The 22,500-nt window shown below is 38.7% G+C and overlaps 1 protein-coding gene across 1 annotated transcript in view; it reads left to right on the top strand.

Annotated features, from left to right (window-relative positions):
- Positions 1 to 22,500, top strand: part of LOC135217062 (uncharacterized) — a 144,214-nt gene that overhangs the window by 4,580 nt on the left and 117,134 nt on the right. The window contains exon 2 of the mRNA XM_064252720.1: positions 7,541 to 7,866. Within this exon, the coding sequence (XP_064108790.1) occupies positions 7,785 to 7,866 (82 nt within the window). The 5' untranslated portion in view covers positions 7,541 to 7,784. The remainder of the gene's footprint in view (positions 1 to 7,540; positions 7,867 to 22,500) is intronic.

Here is a 22,500-nt window from a genome sequence, read left to right as displayed (position 1 = left end):
CTGGAAAACTCTAAAGAAGGATCTTGGGTGCTACAGGACTCCCCGCGAAAGAAAACACGTCGACAAAAGAAACACTTCTCTCGTACGACCTTTGTACATAATCTTCATTATTATTATTATTATTATTATTATTATTATAATATTGTCACATTTTATATATTATCACTAACTAAATATATACGTGTGTATGATCTTCAGTCGAATGTCCTATAACATTTTACATGCATATTTCTCTCTGTGAGCGAACACAAATGCTTGCACTAAATCTCTGTTTCTACCCGGCAGAGGTCAGATGCTACATTGCGGCTGGCACGAGCTCTTGGCCATTGTGAATATTTTGTAAGTAAATGAGTTAGCCGTAGACTCCTAATGTTATTTGTACCTCCCTTCACATCGGCTCTATGTCGGCTTTTCTATGTCCTTTACAAAAACCAGTTCATGAAAAACCCATGAAGAGGGTTCACAAATTTCCTCAGGACTAGCGCCACTTCTTTTAGTCAAGAGCTTCCTGAAATTGTTAAATTTCCTTTCAACATCGTCGAAGGTGGCATTTTTTTTTCATGAACCTGTGACTTTCTAAAAGTTTCACATACACAGCATTTCTTCTATTTTCCCTCGATTCATTTTCATTCTGTCTGACTGCAATTCAGGCCGCAGCAAAACCTTGCTGTCGCTGTTTTCAGAAAGCGTTGCCATCTTGGCGCTGATGGTGGCTCCGCAGAGAACATGATAACACTGACTGACAAGATTGACGTTCAAAACAGACGATCATCAGTCTTTCACTCATTCCATAAGCTAATGATGTCTGTGGATGACGGATTTTTAAATATATTCAAATCCACCATTTCGTGACTGACATTCCATCATTCCACAGTTCACACGATTAGTCCGAATGACATTCACGGAAATACTGACATTCCGAATGATCGTGTGGACTCCGCTTTTGACTGAAACAGAGTTGAGTCTTACTCCAAATCCTGACTGTCAAAGTTCCTGCAGATGGCTCTACTTGAGTTGTTTGTTTGTATGGTGTTTTAACGTTGCATGGAACCAGTGATTATACAGCAACGGGACCAACGGCTTTACGTGACTTTCGAACCACGTCGAGAGTGAACTATCACCAGAAATACACCTCTCTCACTCCTCAATGGAATGCACGAGAATCGAACTCGCGGCTGGCTCTACTTGACTCCTTGTCTTGGTACACAGTTTTTTATATTTTTTTTATTTTTTTATTTTAATAGTAATTAACAGAACTACGTCTGACCTTTACTTTTCCAGAGGTGTTCCTCGGTTATCCACTGTCGCCCCTTCTCGCCTCTCTTTGTTAACAATGAATTTCAGGAGTCTCCATCCAAAGTCCTACATGCTGCTTCCTCTACTTTAGCTTTTCTTTCTCAGCTTTTCTGCGACGCTTCTCATTTAATACTGGATGTGATTCAGGGAAGAAAAAACGGCTTCATTCATGATTCTCACTCAAAACTGACCAATTTCCTCGGGTGCTCTCAGAGTGATTAATGTTCCGAGCTTGTTCTTGCAAGGAGATTTCCCTGGAGAGGTTTTCCACAGTTCCTTAAAGCAATGAATGAAAAGCCTTGGGACTTCATAAGATTGTGATTCATCGAGTCTTGACAATTGTTTTCTGTTGTACGGTAACCTCTACTAAACATTCCTTCAAGCGCTATCAGACATCACATTTGTTCCGGACATCGTCATGTCATCATGTCCTTGATTCAGCCGATCGGAGTTCTTTTTCCACTTTCCTCTGAATAACTAATGTTTCCCAGCGTTAACCAATTTCATTCATGCTTTGCATAGATCCTGGAGGTAGCCATTTATGTCAGTATATATAGTGGCAGGCACGTCATCTCAAATACCATGAGTAGCAACTTTACACCAACTGTTGAACATACAACCAAAACTCTTGCATCTTGGTTGCACAGTATCTTGTATACAGTCTTCCGTTTGAATATCCTTGCGTGCGGCACATTAACTCACAATTTACTTCTTAATCTACGATTTACTCGGCGTTTACTACTAATTCTATCTCTATTTAATCTTACTGCTTTTTTTTTTACTTTGCTCTGTTTCTATTTTTACCATTTATGAGCACTCTATTCTGTGAAAGCATGTCAGTCAAGAGAATGACCACCAAACATCCCTTCACTTTGTCCAGAGCGATGCAGCATTGGCAGAGAATCAGGACATCGAGTAAAGCTTATAAGAACTGGGTATCATCACAACCAAGAAGCCATCATTTGAGGAAGCCCAAATTCATGAAACTGCAACTGTCTCATGGGTGTACATTAATAATTGCCCAAGCACCTTCCTTATAAAATGAAGCCTCTGTCTCAAAAGAACAATTGCATCTTTTATTATTATTGGCCATTTAAAAGCTTATTAGAAGTTACGAAAGTTTATACATATACTCATATACTTATATATATATTAAGGTATAAGCCATGAAGGATAGTGAAACACTGCACTGGAGTAACTGCAAGATCTTTCGACTCAACGTCCTTTACTTAGCAGACTGATTGACATACATGAAAAACTGAGAGGACAAGGAAGGGTCGTATAAGTGACAGATAGGGATTATAAGGAGATAAGTACCTAGAATCCAACACACCTGGAGAATTAGTAACTTTCTCAAACGAAAATAAACATGGGTACAATTTGAGAACAAAAAGATTAAGTCCAATTGCTCAGACACAGGGACTAGACAATTAAAGGATAATACAGGGCGGCAACTGACCACATTCAAACCTTTGGTAAACAAAAACTTATTCACAAAACATATTAAACATACATATACAAAGAAAATATCTATGAGGCAACTAATTTGTATTTAGGTCTATGATTGTATCTTTGAGGTAATTCTTAAACATATTACAAATACAAGGGTCTAAATGAAACAGGCCACGATTAATATTAAAATTACAATGGGAAGTGAGTTGTATAATGGCAGATTCTAAAAGATTTCGTGATAAGACATCTTTTGATCTTGCAATTACTGAACTATCAGTCCAGTTTATCCAGTGGTTGTTTTCACTTAAATGAATGAATATTGCGCCCAGTTCTGACAGAATATTTATGCTGTTTGATTCATACTTCTAAGCCCTTGCTAGATCGCCCGAGATAAAAGGAGGGGCAGTCCATACATGGAATTTTATATATTATGTTGTTGCTTTCCGTGGGGCCATTTTTTATTAACATTCCTTTTAGTGAGTTATTAGAGGAAAAAACGAGATTAACCTTAAAAGATTTTAACAATGATTTATGGTTTCAAAACCGTTAAAATAAGGCAAGCTGAGAATGTTCTTAGAAGTTTCTTTCTCCTCCGCGTTACTTGCACTATAAAACATTTTGTGGGCTTTATATAGCAAACATCTAATATATGTGAAGGATAACATAAATCTTTCCCTATTTGTCTTATGTATTGAATTTCTTGATCCAAATATTGGGGACTGACAATGCGCAATGCTCGTAACAACATAGATGAAAAAATTGATTCAGTTATAAGTTACATAAATATATAGATATATATATATATATATATCTATATATATTATATATATATATATATATATATATATATATAACCACTATCACGCGATTCGTTTACTATGCGTTACCACAGGTGAAAAAATAAGGTGTGTAGGTCCTGACTAGTTTCGACTTTATTTTCAAGCCATTGGAAATAGTTCTATTTTTTAACCAGTGATAATGTGGTATGTATATATATATATATATATATACATATATATATGTATATATATATATATATATATATATATATATATATATATATATGTGTGTGTGTGTGTGTGTGTGTGTGGTGCACGTGTGCGTGTGTATCTGGAAGCTCATTCGGTAAATCATCCTGCTACCTTCCCTGATATGCAACTGAAGAACACTACGTTTTATAACAGAATGGAAGTGTCTCTCACAAATTCCGTTATGAAAGAAATGCCTGATAATGACCAGCGAAGGCGATACCATTTGCTGCTTTTTCCTTAATGCCGCCGTTAGCTTTTACTCTTCATCTTTTGAAGAGAGCTTCTTGTTCTCAGATGGTCAATCCCAAATCCCTCGTGTGTATCCTGTCTGAACAATCATTCTGGCAACATGCAAGCAATACTAACGGTGGATCCTCAGTTAAAATGAACTTAAACTTTGTCGTTCTTTTGAGTGCACAAATAAACCGACGACTTACTAGGCTCATAACATCTTTATCGCCACCTCCGAAATATTATCTTCTGACGGGATCTCGAGATTACTTACGTTCGGCCCTAAACCGGAGTGCTGCAGAGTGCCAGGTCGAAAACAAACATCTTTTTATCTAGAATAACACCGCTGATTACATATCTCTAGACTGAATGGGACAAGGTAGGCTTGGTTTCCTGAGGCCCTCTCAGCGAGGTTTCCGAAAAAAGTAAGAAGAATGACAACATTTCTCACATGGCACAATTATCAGGTAAAGTGACTTAAAATAGAGTGAGTGGTTCGGATATATCAATGGATTGCATGTGCGTAAAACTGCAACAATTCAAGAATGGAGAGTTTTCTCGCACAAAACAGGTGTCACGGCTCCACCTCGACCAGGCTGTGCGTTTTTTCTAAGCCGAAAACAAAAACAAAACCAATTCGTTGGTCTTTGGCACCTTGGATTCTACAAAGGAATTTCACACACGGGAATGGTCCACATATCTATATAAATACCTGATGGACTTTTGACTAACATCGAATATACAAAAAATGACGTTGCATGTCTGTGAAGTTCATACTGAGATACGCAGTTTGATACGACATTGCCTAAAAAACTTCGCGATATTTCAGATAAGATAGTATTCATTTCTGAAAACCTCTCGGCAAAATCGAACTTGGACACAGTTACCACCACTACGACTATCTGGCCACATAAAAGCGCACAAACAGAAGTCGTGCAAAGGAATGGAATATATAATTTAGGTCTATCTGGGCGAGTGGACAACCGTATATGCTATCAAATAATATAGAAAACTTGCATGGATGTACCACACGGTTGTTATAACTCTTAACCATTCTCTGTGATACGAGTTCTCAAAATTCATCTAAGAGGAAGTTAATCACTCAGTGCACATGAAAAAAAAAATACAATCATTCAGTTATTTGACCTTTTTCCTTTGTTCCTCTGTTCATGCATAGGGAGATTTATGTTGTTTAGCAAGGTGACTGTTCCTTAAGCTCTTTATATGTAAGTGTGTTCATGCTATTTAATAAATATCATCATTACATCGCCTCCAACGCCACAAAAGACCTCTGCGACGTCCCGCTATTCATTTCTTTTAATTGAGACTTGTCATCCAACCCCTCTTCTCATGGGCCTTATTCAAGGAAATATGGCTTTTCCAGCTATTCTGGGCCTACAGGAGACAGGGTGACAATATGAAATGCTATTCTTCCAGAGGCTGTGCAAAGGAATGCAATAAACAATTTATGCCAAGAGATGGGACCGATGATGCTGTTCAGTGCTAAAAGGGAAATGGAGAAGAGTGAAAGGCTAAAAAAGGGCGTAATAACAACAGGAGGAGGAAACCTCGCAGCTGCCCAATGGATCAACTGTTACGACAGGGTTCAAAGTAAGATGGAAGAAGAGAAAATGGACGAAGGTACGGTAAAGGATGAAAGGGGTTGCAGCTAGGGACCGAAGGGATGCTGAAAAGAACCTTAAGTCATGCCTACGGTGCACCGAGTGAGGTGCACTGTCGGTATTACCTCCCTACGGGAAAGGTTGTAAGGACACACCCAGTTCATGTCTATCTCCCTTTCACAATGACCTTATCTACGTATGAAATTTCCCTCCTTTCCTTTATGGCATCATTTCTAACTCTACCCTGCATCTGACCCATAATAATCTTCTTAGAGCTTCATTTATTCAGGATGAACCGATGGAATTGGCAGAGAAGAAGTAGACACGACCTTAAAACCAAGTGCAGAAAAGGAACTGACTGGCAGGAAAGCAGTGAGCAGTAGATGACTTTTATTTAGAACTGCGAAATGTTATAGATGAAATACCAGAAAGGGGCATGAGAATTGTCTGTGGCGATATGAGTGCAAAAGTTGCAAAGAGCAACGAAGGAGGGTTCTAGAATGCAATGGGAGGGGAAGGCCCGAGAGAAACTAAAGACGAAAATGGGTGCAACTTAATTGTTCTTGTGCTGAATAGCCTGATGACTGGAGGGACTCTACCCCCAACAAAAGGACTTCTATAAATACACTTGGACTTTTCTAGATGGCAGTTAAGAAACAACGTGGATCATATAGTCATTAATAAAGAGAAAAACAACAGCATGGAATGTTAGGATCGACAAAGAAGCAGATGAGACTCGAAGCAGATGAGACTCGGCAGTGATCACCAACTTGTCGTTGCCACACTCGAGTTGAAATGAAAAGCACCTTAGTGTCTAGATGCAAAGTTGTAAAGCTTCTTGAAGAAGGACATCAAGAGGCTTTAGAAATTAAATGTCAAAACAGATTTCCAGAACAAGAAACCAATGTCTGAGGTGGAGCAGACGATGAATGAAGACTAGTTTAACTCCAAGAACGTACAGTAGTCTGCTGTAAAAGAATTCTGAGATATGGGATGGCAAAACCGAAAACTTGACTATCGGATGGGAACTGGGATACAATTTTAAAAATAAACCGGAGTAGATAATACATGTAGACAAACTTCAGGGAGGAGATGATGAGCGCAAGAAAGGATACTTAGCCAAACAGATCGATGATGTTAGCAAAGCATGCATGCAGGCAGGGGCAATAGTGTTAGAGTAGCCCACAGAATTAGTGATCAAGTATTCAAGGGTTGAAAGTTAACAAGAAAAACAAAAAGAAATCTTCGTCAAAAGGAGAGCTGGGATAATCATAACATCAGTAATAAGAGGATCTTTAGATTTATATGCCAGAAGCTGAAGAAGACCAGCATAGCATGTGCGTTTGGATGAATTTACTTTTTGTCAATAATAAAGAATCTTGGGAGATGGAGAACATCAGATGAGGTCTGAAATGATATCATGTAACGAGCTACATCGTTTTACAGAATATGGAATGAGGAAACAAAGCCTGATGTCAGAAACTGAACCTGACTGTAATGAAAAGCTCAGTAGGTCCATTCTGAAAAGGCCGGAGAAAGACACCGATAATAATAAGCCAGGAAGAATAAACAAGTTGGTTTCAGAAGAGGCAGGAGTTGGACAGATCAAAAACCTGTTGTATAGTGTATGGAATTTAAAAATTCCTTCAAATAGCCTTTATGATTACAAAAAGACATTGGACAGTGTCCAAAATCAATATTATGGAAAGACTGAGGTCACTCAGGCATTCCTGTTGAATATCTAAAGCTAAATGAAATCATCCTTGAATGAGGCAGATGCGAAGTGAATGTTTAAGGGGTCTTATGAAGTCAATTTTCAGTAAACTGTTGGATGCTACGGGAGAATGTTATTTCACTTTCTGTTTGCCACATACATTAACAATGACTCATACCTATCACTGTTCGCAGGGTACAACGAGCAACCAGGCCATACTACTGAAACAAGCACAAGTTATTCAAACGCTGGGCAACTTCCTCTATCCAGATCATCGAGGGTATTATGCTAAAATCCTTCGCACCAGTTCGCTGAGGGAAAGGAGGGAGGAAGCCGTTTCAGTCACCAGCAAAAGCAGGCCGGACCACCTGGTGGCGAAGTAGGTCGACGTCGCTCACGCAAAGGAACGAAGAACTCTTAATGAAGCATTGATGCAAGATGGCGCACAGACTCCCTTCACCGGACAGCGTCCCTTCCTTGTACCAGCACCAGTCTCTCGCCTCCATCGGATTTGACAAAGGTGAGTCGAGCTGTATCTATTTCATGGTTGTTTTTGTCAGTGTCGTTATAACAGTCGACTCCCGCTATTCAAAAGAAGCCTGCAGTTGCTCACGTATCTGTGAAAGCATGAATTCTGCTTGTTACAAAAATAAAAGTTAAAATGGTTTTGTTTCCAACCGAATCAAACCTTTCGGTGTCCGTCAAAAGTTGTTGGTGGTGAGCCTTAGCTTAGGTAAGGAAGTATCAGGAAACAACTGAGTGAGCTTTGTCACTCACAAATAAATAAATGAGTTCGGCCGAGTCTCTCTTGATCTTGTTTGGCGCTCTCCGATCGGGACAACTGTTCTGTTCTTGGTAAACCAAAACGATCGCAACTTCCGAAGACCATCTACACATCCGCACCCCAAACACGCCAACAGAGAACGGTTCGAATCCTCTTCCTAGAAACTCATTGTTTCCGCTTCCCTCTTATTTGAGAGGGATGGCAGAGAGCGAGCCCCCGAGGACGACTGATAAAGACCAGGAAAAGGATTCCTGAGCAATACCTTAGTTTTGCAGCGCAAATTTCTTCTTCTACTCACTCCATCAGACGTCAACAGTAAATAATAAAATGTAATGAAACTATAAAGATATTGAGGACCATGAAAATACTAAGGCTACTAAAATGTAAACATGACGAAAAGCAAGGTCAGATTTTGAAAAACCTTTCCTTTCATGACACGAGTCTACGAAGCTGATGATGCTCCTGCTGTTGAACCTCCCACTGAAGTCATTCAATAATGTTACCTCCAATTTGGCAATAGGATTAAAATTCTCGCAGAAGCCTGGCTCTTCACTTCGGACAAAATTTGGATGACCTCTGCCACAATTCCTGAGTATTCAAAATAAAAATAAATAAATAAAAGGTAAAAAATGCGCCGAAATTTCTTGGGCGCAATCGAGTTTTCTGTATGAGACAAAGTCCATGAAACTTTCAGCCACGGCCAGGCGCTGGCCTGTCCTATAGCGTTGCCAAACTACTGAGGCTAGAGGGCTGCAATTTGGTATGTTGGATGACTGGAGGGTGGATGATTAACAATTTTCAGCCCTCTAGCCTCAGTAGTTTTTAGGCTCCGAAGGCGGACAGCAGAAGTGCGGACGGACAGACAAAGCCATCTCATTAGTTTTCTTGTGCGGTAAACTAATAAAAATCCTGAATGTGATTCCCACGGCATACTGTAAGATTAAATAGCCAGGTTGGAGAGCGGGCAGGAACTGTAACAGAAATAAATACCCGCCCGCCGAAGGTGAGCGGGTACAAGGCCGCTTCGGGCATTCCGTCCTCTTCCCAGGAAGTCGACAACCACGTGTTTACAAACATCTTATTTTGATTCTGCAAAGTGCAACTTCTGGGGAAATCTGTCTGCTAAGAAGACTAGAGGCAGCTGAGGCTTAAGTCACAAGGTTTTGTTTTGCTGACAGTAAACAAGCGTCCTCAAGGTGACGTCAGCCAACGCTAATAATCCATTTCGCGTACCTACTATTTCTGCAGCAGTAAATGGACTTCCCACCAGCTCTGTGATATGGCGTCGGAATGCTTTCGCAAAATCGAGACAACAGCACCTTTTACTTCGAGAAAGCTCTCATGACAAGTAGGATGTTGACAAATGTGATTCGGTAACAAACCTGAGTGATGATTCATGAGCTAAAGGAAATCTATGCACCGTATGCATATAGACATTAGTGTCCTTCAGGGATAGGCAGGTAAATGCGAAAGCACTTGGCACTGAAGTTCGGTTTTCATTCTACTGTTTTTCACTGACATGCGCGCACTGTCTCACACACACACATATACATATATGTAAATACAAAAACACACATATATGTATATATACATATATATATACATGTATATCATTTGCAAGTTATGCGTGATGTAGTTAATAGGAATGCTTTTCCTGTAAACTAAAGTACATCAAATGCACTTCAGAACAGTCTTCTACTGTGTTTAGCCAAGAGCAAAATTAATTTTACGGAACATTTGTTTTCAGGTTAGACCTTCGGACTATCGCATATTTCAGTCTGGCCAGAGTCCAGCGCCAGATAAACAGGTCAGAGGTCAATTTCTTGGGATTTATTTTATTGTCAACACTTTTTCATTGCTAGGGGCTAATAGTCTTTTGGGGAGTGGACCCTTCTCTATTTAAATGAGCTTCTCACTTAACCCTTCCGTTCATCACTTTGGTGGCTATCTACAACATTTCCTGCTCAAAACCTTACCAAAGGCCAGTTAAGAAAGTGTAGTATTAATATTCCCCTCCGTTAATCACTTTGGTGGCTACCAGTAACATTCGTTCCTCTGTTCTAGACCTTCCCAAACGTCAGTCAAATAGTCTGTTATTCTAATCAAATCCTTAAACGCTTTGGTGGCTATACTCTTCACATCTCTACACCTTAAAAAAAAGCCAGTCATAATGTCTAGTATTATAAGCCTCTCTGATAATCACTTTGATGGCTATAGTAGATTCACATCATCCGTGCATCTAATGTCTAGGCCAGTCCCTTACGACGCTCCTGATTGGCTGTTGATAAGCCCATGACAGGGTTGGAAACTCTCAGTCCCTCTCGAGAGTTCACATAGGCAGGATGTATGTTCCACCTCTCCTGAGGGATATGTCTTTCAGGAGAGGTGGAATATACATCCTGCCTATGTGAACTCTCTCGAGAGACTGAGAGCTTCCAGTCCTGTGATTGGCTTATCAACAGCCAATCAGGACCGTCGTAAGGGACTCGCCTAGATGCCAAAGGCACGGTTGGTGTGAATCTACTATAACAATAACATTCATTCCTCTGCATCTTTACAAAAGCCAGTTAATAAAATCTAGTATTATAATCACCTCCATACATCACTTTTGAGACTAACAATACTATTCATTCCTCTACACCTTACCAAAGGCCAATTAATAAAATCTAGTCTTATAATCTTCTTGGCGGATAACTATAACATTCACTGCTCTACACAGTATGACAGGCCTCTTAATAAACTGCAGTATTATAATCTCCTCTGTTATCACTTTGATGACAATTATAATATTCACTCCTCTACAACATACCAAAGGCTAAATAACAAACCATAGCATTATAATACCCTACGTCAGCCATTTTTGTGGCTAACTATAACATTCACTCCTCTATAGCTTACCAAAGGTCTGTCAACAAAGGCAAGCATTATAATCCCCTCCTTTAAATCACATTAGTGGCTAACTTTAACGTTCACTCCTCTGCACCTTGCCAAAGGCCATTCAATAAACTCTAGTACTATAATCCCCTCCATTAATCACTTTGGAGACTAACAATAACATTCATACCTCTACACCTTACCAAAGGACAGTTAATAAACCCTAGTATTATAATCCCCTTAGTTAATCACTTTGATGGCCAATACACCTTTAATTAACTGGCCTTTGGTGAGGTGTAGAGGAGCGTATGTTATTGTTAGACATGACACAAGAGAGAGAGAGAGAGAGAGAGAGAGAGAGAGAGAGAGAGAGAGAGAGAGAGAAGGATCCATTCCATCAAGACTTTCTATCTCCAAGCATTGCAAAATTCGCTCATTAGAAAATCTACCGTCTTGAGGTCATGAAATGGCGCCAGGGTCAGTTTCTTTCTACTAATTTTCACATGGTAGCCACGAAGCACATCATGATTCCCTTATTGGTTTCCATTGTGACGGGACTGAAAGTGAAAAGTGGAGGCAGAAATCAGGTAAAGGAAAATTTTGAATGAACTGGATGTCTCCTACTGAAGCGCATTTCCATAGCTCACAGTGGAGATATGTTACATTAACAGCAATCCATAAGAGTAGACTATATCCTCCTCAGTGATCTTATTACATTTAGTGGATGTGGCGACATATCTTTTTTATAGAAAACAAGTAATGCATCCTCGACCTACTTTGGGGAAATCGTTTTTTACAATAACTATACGTAACGGACTGTTTATCTGATAAGGGTGATTACGATGGCGACCATAATAAAAGTCTGGCTACAAAAGGCTGGGACTCGAGGGCGATTAGCACTGCTGCCAGATTTCCTTAATCTCGCTCAAAATATTTGGTAAAAAATAGTGACAGTGGTAGATTTGGCATTATTTTTTAGCAGCGTCGTGCCGTTTCCTCGTGTATGGATGATTAAGTGAAGTGAATGAGGGTAATAGTAAATAGTAAATTCTCTGCCACCTCCCTCCATTCGGCAGAACACCCATAATAAAATAAGAAACACAAACATCAAAACGTGATACATGGACCTTTATGTATATTTTTCATATTTCTCGTTACAAAATTGAGTTATGTATATAGATCTATCTATCTATATATATACATGTTGCATGCATATATATACATACATTAATATATATACATGCGTACACTTGCATATATTATTTCAAAACGAAGTCACTTGTAAGTAAAAACATTCTCATGATTAACCTTAATCTCCGGGTTAATCCTGAAAGTGTGCCATTTTGGATTAGAATTAAATGCCTCCCTCGGCAAGAGGACAAACATGTCTACGCAGCTAATTGTAGGAAAGTCTTAACTTTTCATAGCTAGATTATAAATGTCTTCATTGGCATGTAAAATACAAGGCGATATTGGCTGTGGGCGTTAAGTCCACGTCATGACAGGAACTTGGTCTACATACTGCTTCAACGTGGATCGATTATATTATCGGAAATGGTTCAGTGTCGTCATCACACGTTTGACGTGCGACTCATGTTTCTAAATAATCTCTCTTATTTTTGAAAATCTAAACATTCTAACGCACGAAAGAAATAAAAGCATAGGAGTAATGTTATTTTTTTAAGCATAAAACTACAATTGCAAATGACAACTAACTATACTGTTTACAGATACTTGGCCTTTTCCTAGGCAAAAGGTTCACTCTCTTCCTGGCTTTACATAATTGACTGATACATGAAAGTTTGGTCCAATACCCTGGACTAGTTTTACTCAATGAATTCTGTCTTGAGGCTCCTTTCTGAACACTGCCAACTTGCGCTGTCTGTCTGATAAGGGCAGAAAGAAGATATGGACTTTTCTATGGCAATGTTGACAGACCGTTGAAGTTCACCTTTTCATGTGGCTTACAAAACACTCTTGCTTAGGTGAAACGTTGCCGATGAATCGCTGAGAGAGAGAGAGAGAGAGAGAGAGAGAGAGAGAGAGAGAAAGTTAAAAGGTGTTACAAGGATTGAGATGTCTCAAAGACTATTAGTCCATCCGGGGAGACATCGTCTGCTCACTTACGTCTTGGAGTAGGTTTTACTGCTCATTCACAGTGTCCTCATGATTTTGTCAAGCTTTCTTTTAAACTATTCCACACTGTTGCTGTTTACAACTTCTGGTGGCAGTTTATTCCAAGCGTCACGTATCTTGAATGAAAAGAAGTTCCCATCCATTATTTCTTGTCTGGTTTTCGTTTAACGTAAATAGGTTACTGTCTACTTTTGTTATGCCTTCCAGTATTTTGAATGTTTCTATTAGTAGTCCTCGCAATCGGCGTGTTTCTAGGCCAAATGTTCAGGCTCACTAGCCGTCTTTGGTAACCTATTTGCCTGATGGATGGAATTAACATTGTGGCCCTTGCTTGTGCCCCTTCTAACCTATTTATGTCCTTTCTTAGTATTGGTGACCAAAACTGTACTGCATACTCAAGATGAGGTCTAACTATTGATGTATAGAGCTGCAGCACCGTTTCCTTGTTTCTGTATTTGAACTGCCTCTTTATGTATCCCACTAGTTTCTGTGCCTTCTTTTCAGCTTTTATGCACTATTTTGTGGATTTAAAGTCCTTGGTAATAATGAATCTAAGGTCCTCTTCTTGTTCTTCACTATTTATGTCATTCCCAAGCAGCATGTAGTTGCCATGAGGGTTGTTTGTTCCTTTTTGTAACACTTTACATTTATCCAAGTTAAAAGGGATTTGCCATCTTTTTGACCACTCTCCTATTTTCTTTAGATCATTTCCTAAACTTTCCTCTGTATCTGGGTTTGCTGCATTTACACCTAGTTTGGTGTCGTCTGCAAATTTGGCTATCCTGCCAGTTAAGCCTACATCAATGTCATTAATGTAAAAAAAAAACAAAAAAACAAGAGAGAGCCAAGGACAGAACCCTGAGGAACTCCGCTTGTCACATCTGCCCATTGTGATTCTTCACCATTTATTACGACTATCTTTTTTCTATAGGTCATCCAATCTTCGATCCAGTCTGCTATTTCTCCTACAATTCCTAAAGCTCTAACTTTTGTCATTAGTTTCTTGTGTGGAACTTTGTCATTACCTTTTGGAAATCTAAGTAGAGTATATCTATTGCTATACTACCGTCGTAAATACCAAGTATGTTATGAAAAAATCCAAGAGGTTTGATAGGCAGGATCTGTTTTGTCTGAAACCGTGTTGGCTGTTCAACAAGAAGTTGTTTCTATCAATATGATCCACAATTTGATCTGCAATTATGGACTCAAAAATCATACAAACGACCAACGTTACACAGATTGGTCTATAAATTCCCAGCTCTTCTCTTGGACCTTTTTTGTAAACTGGGGGCACATTACCTAGTTTCCATCCTTTCGGTGCCTTTCGTTGTTCTGCACTTTTTCTGTAAAGTTTATATAGGCGAGGAACTATCTCGTCTTTTAACCCTTTAATTTGTTGGATGAATCCCATCCGGGCCAGGAGATTTAAACTTGTTGAGTTTGTCTATTTTGTTGTTAGTCCTCTTCTGTAAATATTATTTTGTTCAACGGTTCTACCCCCTTCATATTTAATAGCAAGTTCCGGTATTGAGGTAGTGTCTTCGATTGTGAACCACTAGTAAAAAACTTATTCAATAACTGCTTTTTTCAAGTCTGAGTTCACCAGGTTTCCTCTATTGTCCCTTAGGGGACCTATGCTATCTTTATTGGTTTCCTACTATCAACATGCGCAAAGAATTATTTTTTGAGGTTTCCTTATAAACTCATTTATCTTCGCATTTCTTACTAATTTGTCCACCTTTCTACAGAGTTCTTTATGCTTGCTTGCTTCTTCTGGTGTAGGGTATGTGTGCATTGATTTGTACAATCTGTTTCTTTCTCTTATTTAATTTTATTTTCTCTGTTGAACCACTTAGGCTGAGGGTTACCATTTGTTAGTATTTGCTTTAATGGTATACATCTACAGGGGTTTTCTGTGTATTCTTCTAGAAAGGCTTCCCAGTTCTTATCTATGCCTGTGTTCTCGTCGTGCTCTAGATGTTTAACACAATCCTTTAGCTTTTTTAGGTCTTGTCGACGATATTGTAATCTCATTAATATCTTCTCTTTTTTATGTTGATATTAATTTGAAATGTAACAATTTTACGGTCGCTTTTGCCTAGATTTGCATCTACTGAAAGGTCAGACACTAGGTTACTTTCTGTTGATAGGACGATATTTAGTATGTTGAGAGAGAGAGAGAGAGAGAGAGAGAGAGAGAGAGAGAGAGAGAGAGAGAGAGAGAGAGAGAGAGAGAGAGAGAGAGAGAGAGAGAGAGAGAGAACTATGTAAAAAGCGTATACCTGGATCTAGCACTTGATATTTTATGTGAGACATTCACTCTTCCCTTCACTAACAGAATTCTCCAACTTCAAGGAACAAAGAAAAATGAGATGAAAGGGACATGTGCCATGGAGTTCCATTTCAAACAGCGGACTTTATTCACGAAGCTATTCCACCAAATCTTACTGCCATTGCAAAAAGGCTGGTAACAATTCTACCTATATAATTACATAAATTAAATGACGAATATTAAAAACTTAATGAAACACAAAAGACGCAACAAATCGAGCTTCCTCTGTTGGCTGTGGGACTCCATTCTGAATCATTTTCACTCGCACTAAATTGCTCGGGTTCGTTGCAACTTTCGGTTCATTTGGTGCTTCATAAGGTAAGTGAGACATGAGCTTCATAATAGTGAGGATCTTAACTAGAAACAGTCGTCCCTTAGAATAGATCAAGGCCTATACTGAAGAACAGTTATACCGCCGGCTGTGATCTGACCCTTTTGCAGCATTAGCTCGCTCTCCGTTCAAGGTTTCTTATTACCTTTATTTATTACGGGGTCGTATTTTCACTTCATGAAGGATTACGCACGCATCACTATTCGTCGAAACTGACTCAAAAATTGGAAATACATTACAATAATTACTTGCTACCGCAATCTTAAAAAACAAACAAGTAATTGTTAAAAGAAAAAAAAAATCCTGAGGCTAACAACCTCACCTCATCCCTTGGGACTTCCTCAGGAATCGACCATAGTCTTCTGCTACCACCGTTTCCAAAAGCGAAAAACACGATGGATAAAATATGCATACAATTGTTACAGCAGGTCACTAATTCAACACGATTTACATTTAGCAGTATGAGGGCGCTAACAACATACTGATGTGGGATTCACCGCGCTAGAGAAAATCTTCCATTCAAGGGGGGATCATTTATGATTATGATAAGTGCTCCTATTCTGACCAAGATTCAAACCTTTCGTTATGGTGACAGTGACTTTACGCACTCGAGCAATCATTCCATTGAGGTGTAAGCCATTCTCTGCGTGGTGTGTGTGTGTGATGTGGAAGTTTGCGTTTACTTTAGGTGGTTTTATTTTTCAGATTCTAACCTATGAATCTAGGAAGGTCAAGGGAACTTGACTGCAACGGTATACGGTCACCATTCCAACTTCTTACCAGACCAAACTTTGATGAACTTCAATTATCTGCAGGCTAGCGGGAAATGTTAAAAATATACGTCAACTCAATAGCTATCATACTATACAGTATATATATATTCTATATATATATATATACAGCTGTTGGAATGTTTGCATGGCTGGAGTATCGTTTCAGATACATAGGCAAGAGTATTTGTATGTAAACGCAGGAATGCGTCTATAACAATACATAAATATACGAGAGAGAGAGAGAGAGAGAGAGAGAGAGAGAGAGAGAGAGAGAGAGAGAGAGAGAGAGAGAGAGAGCGCTACGTAATGGCCAAAACTCGCGCTTGGTTTGCGTATATCTATATCTATATCTATATCTATATCTATATCTATATCTATATCTATATCTATATCTATCATATCTATATCTATATCTATATCTATGATATATATATATATTATATCTAGATATAGATATAGATATAGATATAGATATAGATAGATATAGATATAGATATAGATATAGATATAGATATATATGTGTGTGTGTGTGTGTTATATATATATATATATATATATTATATATATATATATATATATATAGTGTGTGCGCTATGTATATGTATATAGTATATACTTATATATCATAAATATACATATTTCGGGAGTCGTTATCTAAGACTGACATTTCCTGGGGGTCATTATCTTTATGATAGTTGCAGCCTTTTGTTTAAGGCTTTACGGTCATCCCCAGCGAGCATGTACTAAACACGCCGCAAAGGTGGATACATACCGGGTTAAATCCCTTGGGGGTCACTGCCTAGGAAAGATCGAATCATTCTTGTTCTGCATAAATAAAGCAACAACAGTGACGTCGACAGCACTCGAGACCAGAAGACTTGGTCGTTACAGAGCCGCCGACCTTGGTGACTAGACTTGTTGATCAGCCACCGAAGTATCTGGCCAACGTGTTGTTTATTTGTTAAAAGGAAAAAAAACTGAGTCTAGAGAACACCTTCCTGTAAGAGAACACCTTCCTGTAACGTAGGCACTACGCAGGGCTTTACTATCTTCTTCCCAGATCTCATTAGAATCAAGTGAATTGTAAAAAGCTTCTTACAGGGATTCACTCGGTTTCAATGTGTAGTACTATCACACACCATGACACCAAACTGAGCTGAAGGTAAAACTCATGAATTTCCGCTTTATATTTATGCTGTCAATTTGACATATTTTTCTCCTATTTCTCATCCATGTCTATTATTGTCATGTTTATCTTTCACTATACTGTGAATTCTATAGCGGGCTCCGTCTCTCTCCCAGTTATTTTTACACTTGGACACGCGCGCGCACACAATTAGTTCTGTACGTACAACACACTTCATATATTTTATATATATAATATATATATATATATATATATATATATATATATATATATGTGTGTGTGTGTGTGTGGTGTGTGTATGTATATAAATGTTTATATATATAAACTATACATATATACAATATATTATTCTAAATACTTCTTAGACTGTGTACAAGCCGTGTAACCTTCAAAACCGACACGAGTTCAAGCAAGGACGTTTCACTATTTGAAACATCAGTATTATCAGGCAAATATTGTGGAAGTTTGTGCGGGGGGGGGGGGGGCGAATAAATGGGTTCTTTCTCTGGGGGGGGGGAGGCCGAATGAATGGGTTCTTTCTATGGGGGGGGGGGGGGCCCGAATGAATGGAATCTTTATATAACAGGAAGCATTCAATGCGCGAATGGCCTGCATGCATACAGGCACCTGCAAATACCGAAAGAATGTTCACCAATTCAGGAGGTTACAAATGAAAAAGGGAGTTCAGAGTTTTAAGAGGAAACAAACATTTTGTTGTCGTGTCGATGCATTTACATCACAGAGCTGCAATCGAACGTTTGATGGAGCATTTCGGGGATGACATTCTTTGCCTCTGAACATGATCGAGCATTAACGCTGTACCAAGAGCCTTACGTTGAATTCCGATGATTCTTATGCAGTCCCTACCCGAGCCCCCCAAAAGACAGCGCATAGTCGAATGGAACTAGAAATGTTGCAAGGCACATGAAAAAGTTAAACAAAGTTGTAATGCTAGACATGATTTATCAGTAGCGCTCTTCGTCATTTTCCGGGAAAGAACCGCTCACGGCAGGGAGAAAATTGTTAGCACTTTTATATGAAGGACTGCAACATGAATATCTAGCCTTCACTGTCAATATTTCTGCAAAAAACGACCACGCAAGCAATTTTCATTCAATTCCAAGATCTACATTCTCCTTGCAAAAAAAAAAAAAAAAAAAAAAAAAAAAAAAACAGGAAGTGCCAAATGTTCTATGGTTGCCAGAAGCGTTGAATCAATCCCTAAAGAAAAGAATGTCCATTGGCGCTCATATACTCATGTCTGCTTATATACATCAGTGCTGCTGGAGCCCTCAAAAGGTACTAACTAAATAGTAGATACGTTGGCGCACGATCGTAATCACAGTTCTGCCGATGGCTTACATTCGCGAGGGAACTGTCCAGTATGCATAAAAACACAAATACATTCCTATTACAGAGCAACACTTTGCAAAAAGAAAACATTAAATATATATCGTTCTCCGATGCTATACACCAGTCCTTACACTATGAAAATCCTTAGCCCTGGTGGTCAATGTAATACAAGCATTTTTTTTTCTTATCCTCTTATGTACCATCACCTATAAATAAGGATCCCTTGAGGCGCTGACTAAATATTCACATTATCCTCGCCCAGTATTTCTTCTTCCGTGTCCCATTCCCCATCATTTTCATGTCCCTGTCGTGTTTTCTACACTCTTCATGTCACAGAGACGTATTATACACGAAGTTCCAATCCAGCCAAGTCTACAATCATCAGGGCACTTCGTAGGAAGCATTTCCGCAATGGCCATCTATCTATCCATCTACCTCCAGTACAATTTCAGTCGAGTTGATCGAGTCAACCAAAAGATTTTCCTAAAACAAGAACAAACGATGTTGTCAGGGAAATAAACACACTGTCCTTGTGGTTTGATTCATACCATTTCTTTACTATCAGTATAACAACTCACAACCAGACACTACAGATACGTGAAACATCGCCAGGAGACGAATGAGTTAGCCTAATGTACTGGATTCTCCATTTAATACACCTTGGTATGAAAGTGGTATTCAAAGTACAGCCAAAGTGGCAAAGACTGATAAATCTGAAGTCACTGGCCCGCCTCTTATATCCACAGATACAGGAACAACTGACAAACACAACTTCTAGCTTCTTTCTCTCAGGTGCTACCGGGAAAGGCTTATAAAGAAGCTTAATTCGAACCAACATTACTGCTGTCAATGAGGCCTTGAAAATAATCACCGACATTGAAGAAGAAACATTCGGGAGTCTCAGACACGAGGGTTAAATTAACGATCTACTACAAACGAACACGTACGATTAAATAAAAGTCATTTGATATTGTCATAAAGTTTTATCTTTTTTGTGAAGGCCGCCTTGGTACTAAAACCATTTTATCTCATCCGCCAACGTTGGAGATTATGTATTCATCCGAGTGTGTGTTTTATTTGGCAGCTTTTCCCTCTGTCCATGACGTGTATACAAAATGACTGGATGATTTCGGCGAATCAAGATATCGGCCTCCCTTCCCAAATTGGGATTCGGATTCACATCCTCGCTGGTCAGAAAATTGAAGTGGGTGCCGGTGCACTTCCTTGTCACTCCTTACCCACAATGCACCGAGAGGATAGCGTAGCAAGTGAGCACTAACAACTGTCTTTCATTCAGCATGGAACTGAATGGTACCCGAGTATTTCTTAATCTACCTCTCAAATTGAAAGGTATCCAAAAATACCATCAAACAGATAAGCTAACGGGTACATGGCAATGCATGAATCATTCATTCATAAACGCTTTAAGTAGCTGGCTCAGTTCTACAATCACTGCAAATTGAGAGCAGTAGTACTGGTTCTCAAGGAATCGTTCGTTGGCACCTTATCACTTTATGAAGGGAAAATATTTTCAAATTTCATTCTAACTTCTCCCTTTAAACCGACATGACGTCAAGGAAGCTTCTGTCAATATCAAACTTTATTTTCATTTCTTGACATCTATCACAGACTTTCAACAAACCAATTTTAATGTCCCCTACAAACTGAACTTTGCTTGTCTTGTTGTTAATTCTCATTGGCCGACAAAGTCTAACACAATAAAATACAAACCTAACGATGTTTTTCACAGAGAAGAGTATTTTATGTAAATTAAGTACGGCTTAAAAAACCAAGAAGTTTTACATTTGGAAGGGATTTAGCTACAAAACAACATATTAACGCGTCTGAAAGATACAATGCTACTTGAATTCTCGAGAGCTTCACAACGCCTAGCACCTCCTTAGGGTCTCTTGCACAAAACAAATGAAAAGCGAGCTAGTGCGTGGGGAGGGGGGGTGAGGATGAGGGAGGGCGGGCTGGCTGGGGAGGTGGTTATACTGCAATAATAATGACTGCGTTTCGAAAGCAGGAAATAACGCTGGAGAGAGTAAGGACCATTCAACGCAAGTAGGAAGCAGTGTCATAATGAGGGTTGAGAAAAAAAAAAAGCAAAAAAAAACCACTCCATTTTCTTTTCCTAAAACTAAGCACGTCATTTGTGGAAAGACAACAGTTCGAATTCCTGTGCTAAGGAGCCGCAGGGTTCGTTTCTTATTCACTCGATTTTGCACTGTAAAGTATCTTCTCAATATCACAAAAATCACCGACACAAATGACTTTATTGTCTCCCAAATTAGGATATAAATTATTCTCCTTATCTCAAGGTCGTTTTACATTCCATTAAAAGAAAAACACCTGGTAATCGAGGCTAGTCATAAAACCGATCGTAAGACTTTGGAAACACAGATGAGGATGTATGTTCAAGCGTTCTTCATAATTATTGGTAAAGGGGATGAGGGTTACTGCAAGCAAACATACCATGGCACTCATATCTATCTTGGAACACACAGATCTACAAATGTCCTTTAACATCTAATTCGCTCTACCTCGGAATTAATATATTTTCATATATATTTTAACCGAGGGTGGTCTGGGGCTTCACTGCCAGTCCTGGAATTGAGAGGTCGATGGTTCGCGCCTGTCGATCGCCAATTCTATTATCGCTTAATAAATTCCCCCTCGGTTAAAACATATATGAAAATATATTAATTCCGAGGGGGAATTTTTTTCTCGATAATAGACTTGCCTGGACCTGGGCGCGAACCCATGGAGCCTTTCAAATCCAGGAACGTCAGTGAAGCTTTTACCTACTACACCAGAGAAAAAGATTCCTCTTCGGTTAAGCATATATGAAAACATATTAATTCCGAGGTAGAGCGAATTAGATATTAAAGGACATTGTAGCCCGATACATATATATATATATAATATATATATATATATATATATATATATATATATATATATATATATATATATATATATCTATCTATATATATATATATATATATATATATATATATATATACATAAATATATACATATAATATTATATATATATATATATATATAGGTATATATATAATATATATATATATATATACACGATATTACCGATACCATTTACGAATTACATCAAACCCGTCGGGCCCAATCCCAAATGGATTATTATAGAAATGTGATGATATGCAGATGAACATTCCAAAAGCACCTTAAACTAACTGACCAAACACCCACAGAGCAGACTATCCAACTCTTAAAAGATGAGAGAAGGTGCCATGAGACAGAAGATGACCTAGAGAAAAACAATAAAGCAAAATAAATCAAAAGATGTACTATAACATAAATGCAGAGCAATGACTAACGGAGTCAGAATACTGAAACTCGAATGAGCGCTCCCGAAAGGGCAATACAAGAGTAGGAT

This window comes from Macrobrachium nipponense, chromosome 19, assembly GCF_015104395.2.
Source record: "Macrobrachium nipponense isolate FS-2020 chromosome 19, ASM1510439v2, whole genome shotgun sequence".
NCBI lineage: Eukaryota > Metazoa > Arthropoda > Malacostraca > Decapoda > Palaemonidae > Macrobrachium > Macrobrachium nipponense.
The sequence above is the reverse complement of the archived record's forward strand: the minus strand, read 5'-3'. Positions and strand labels throughout refer to the sequence as shown.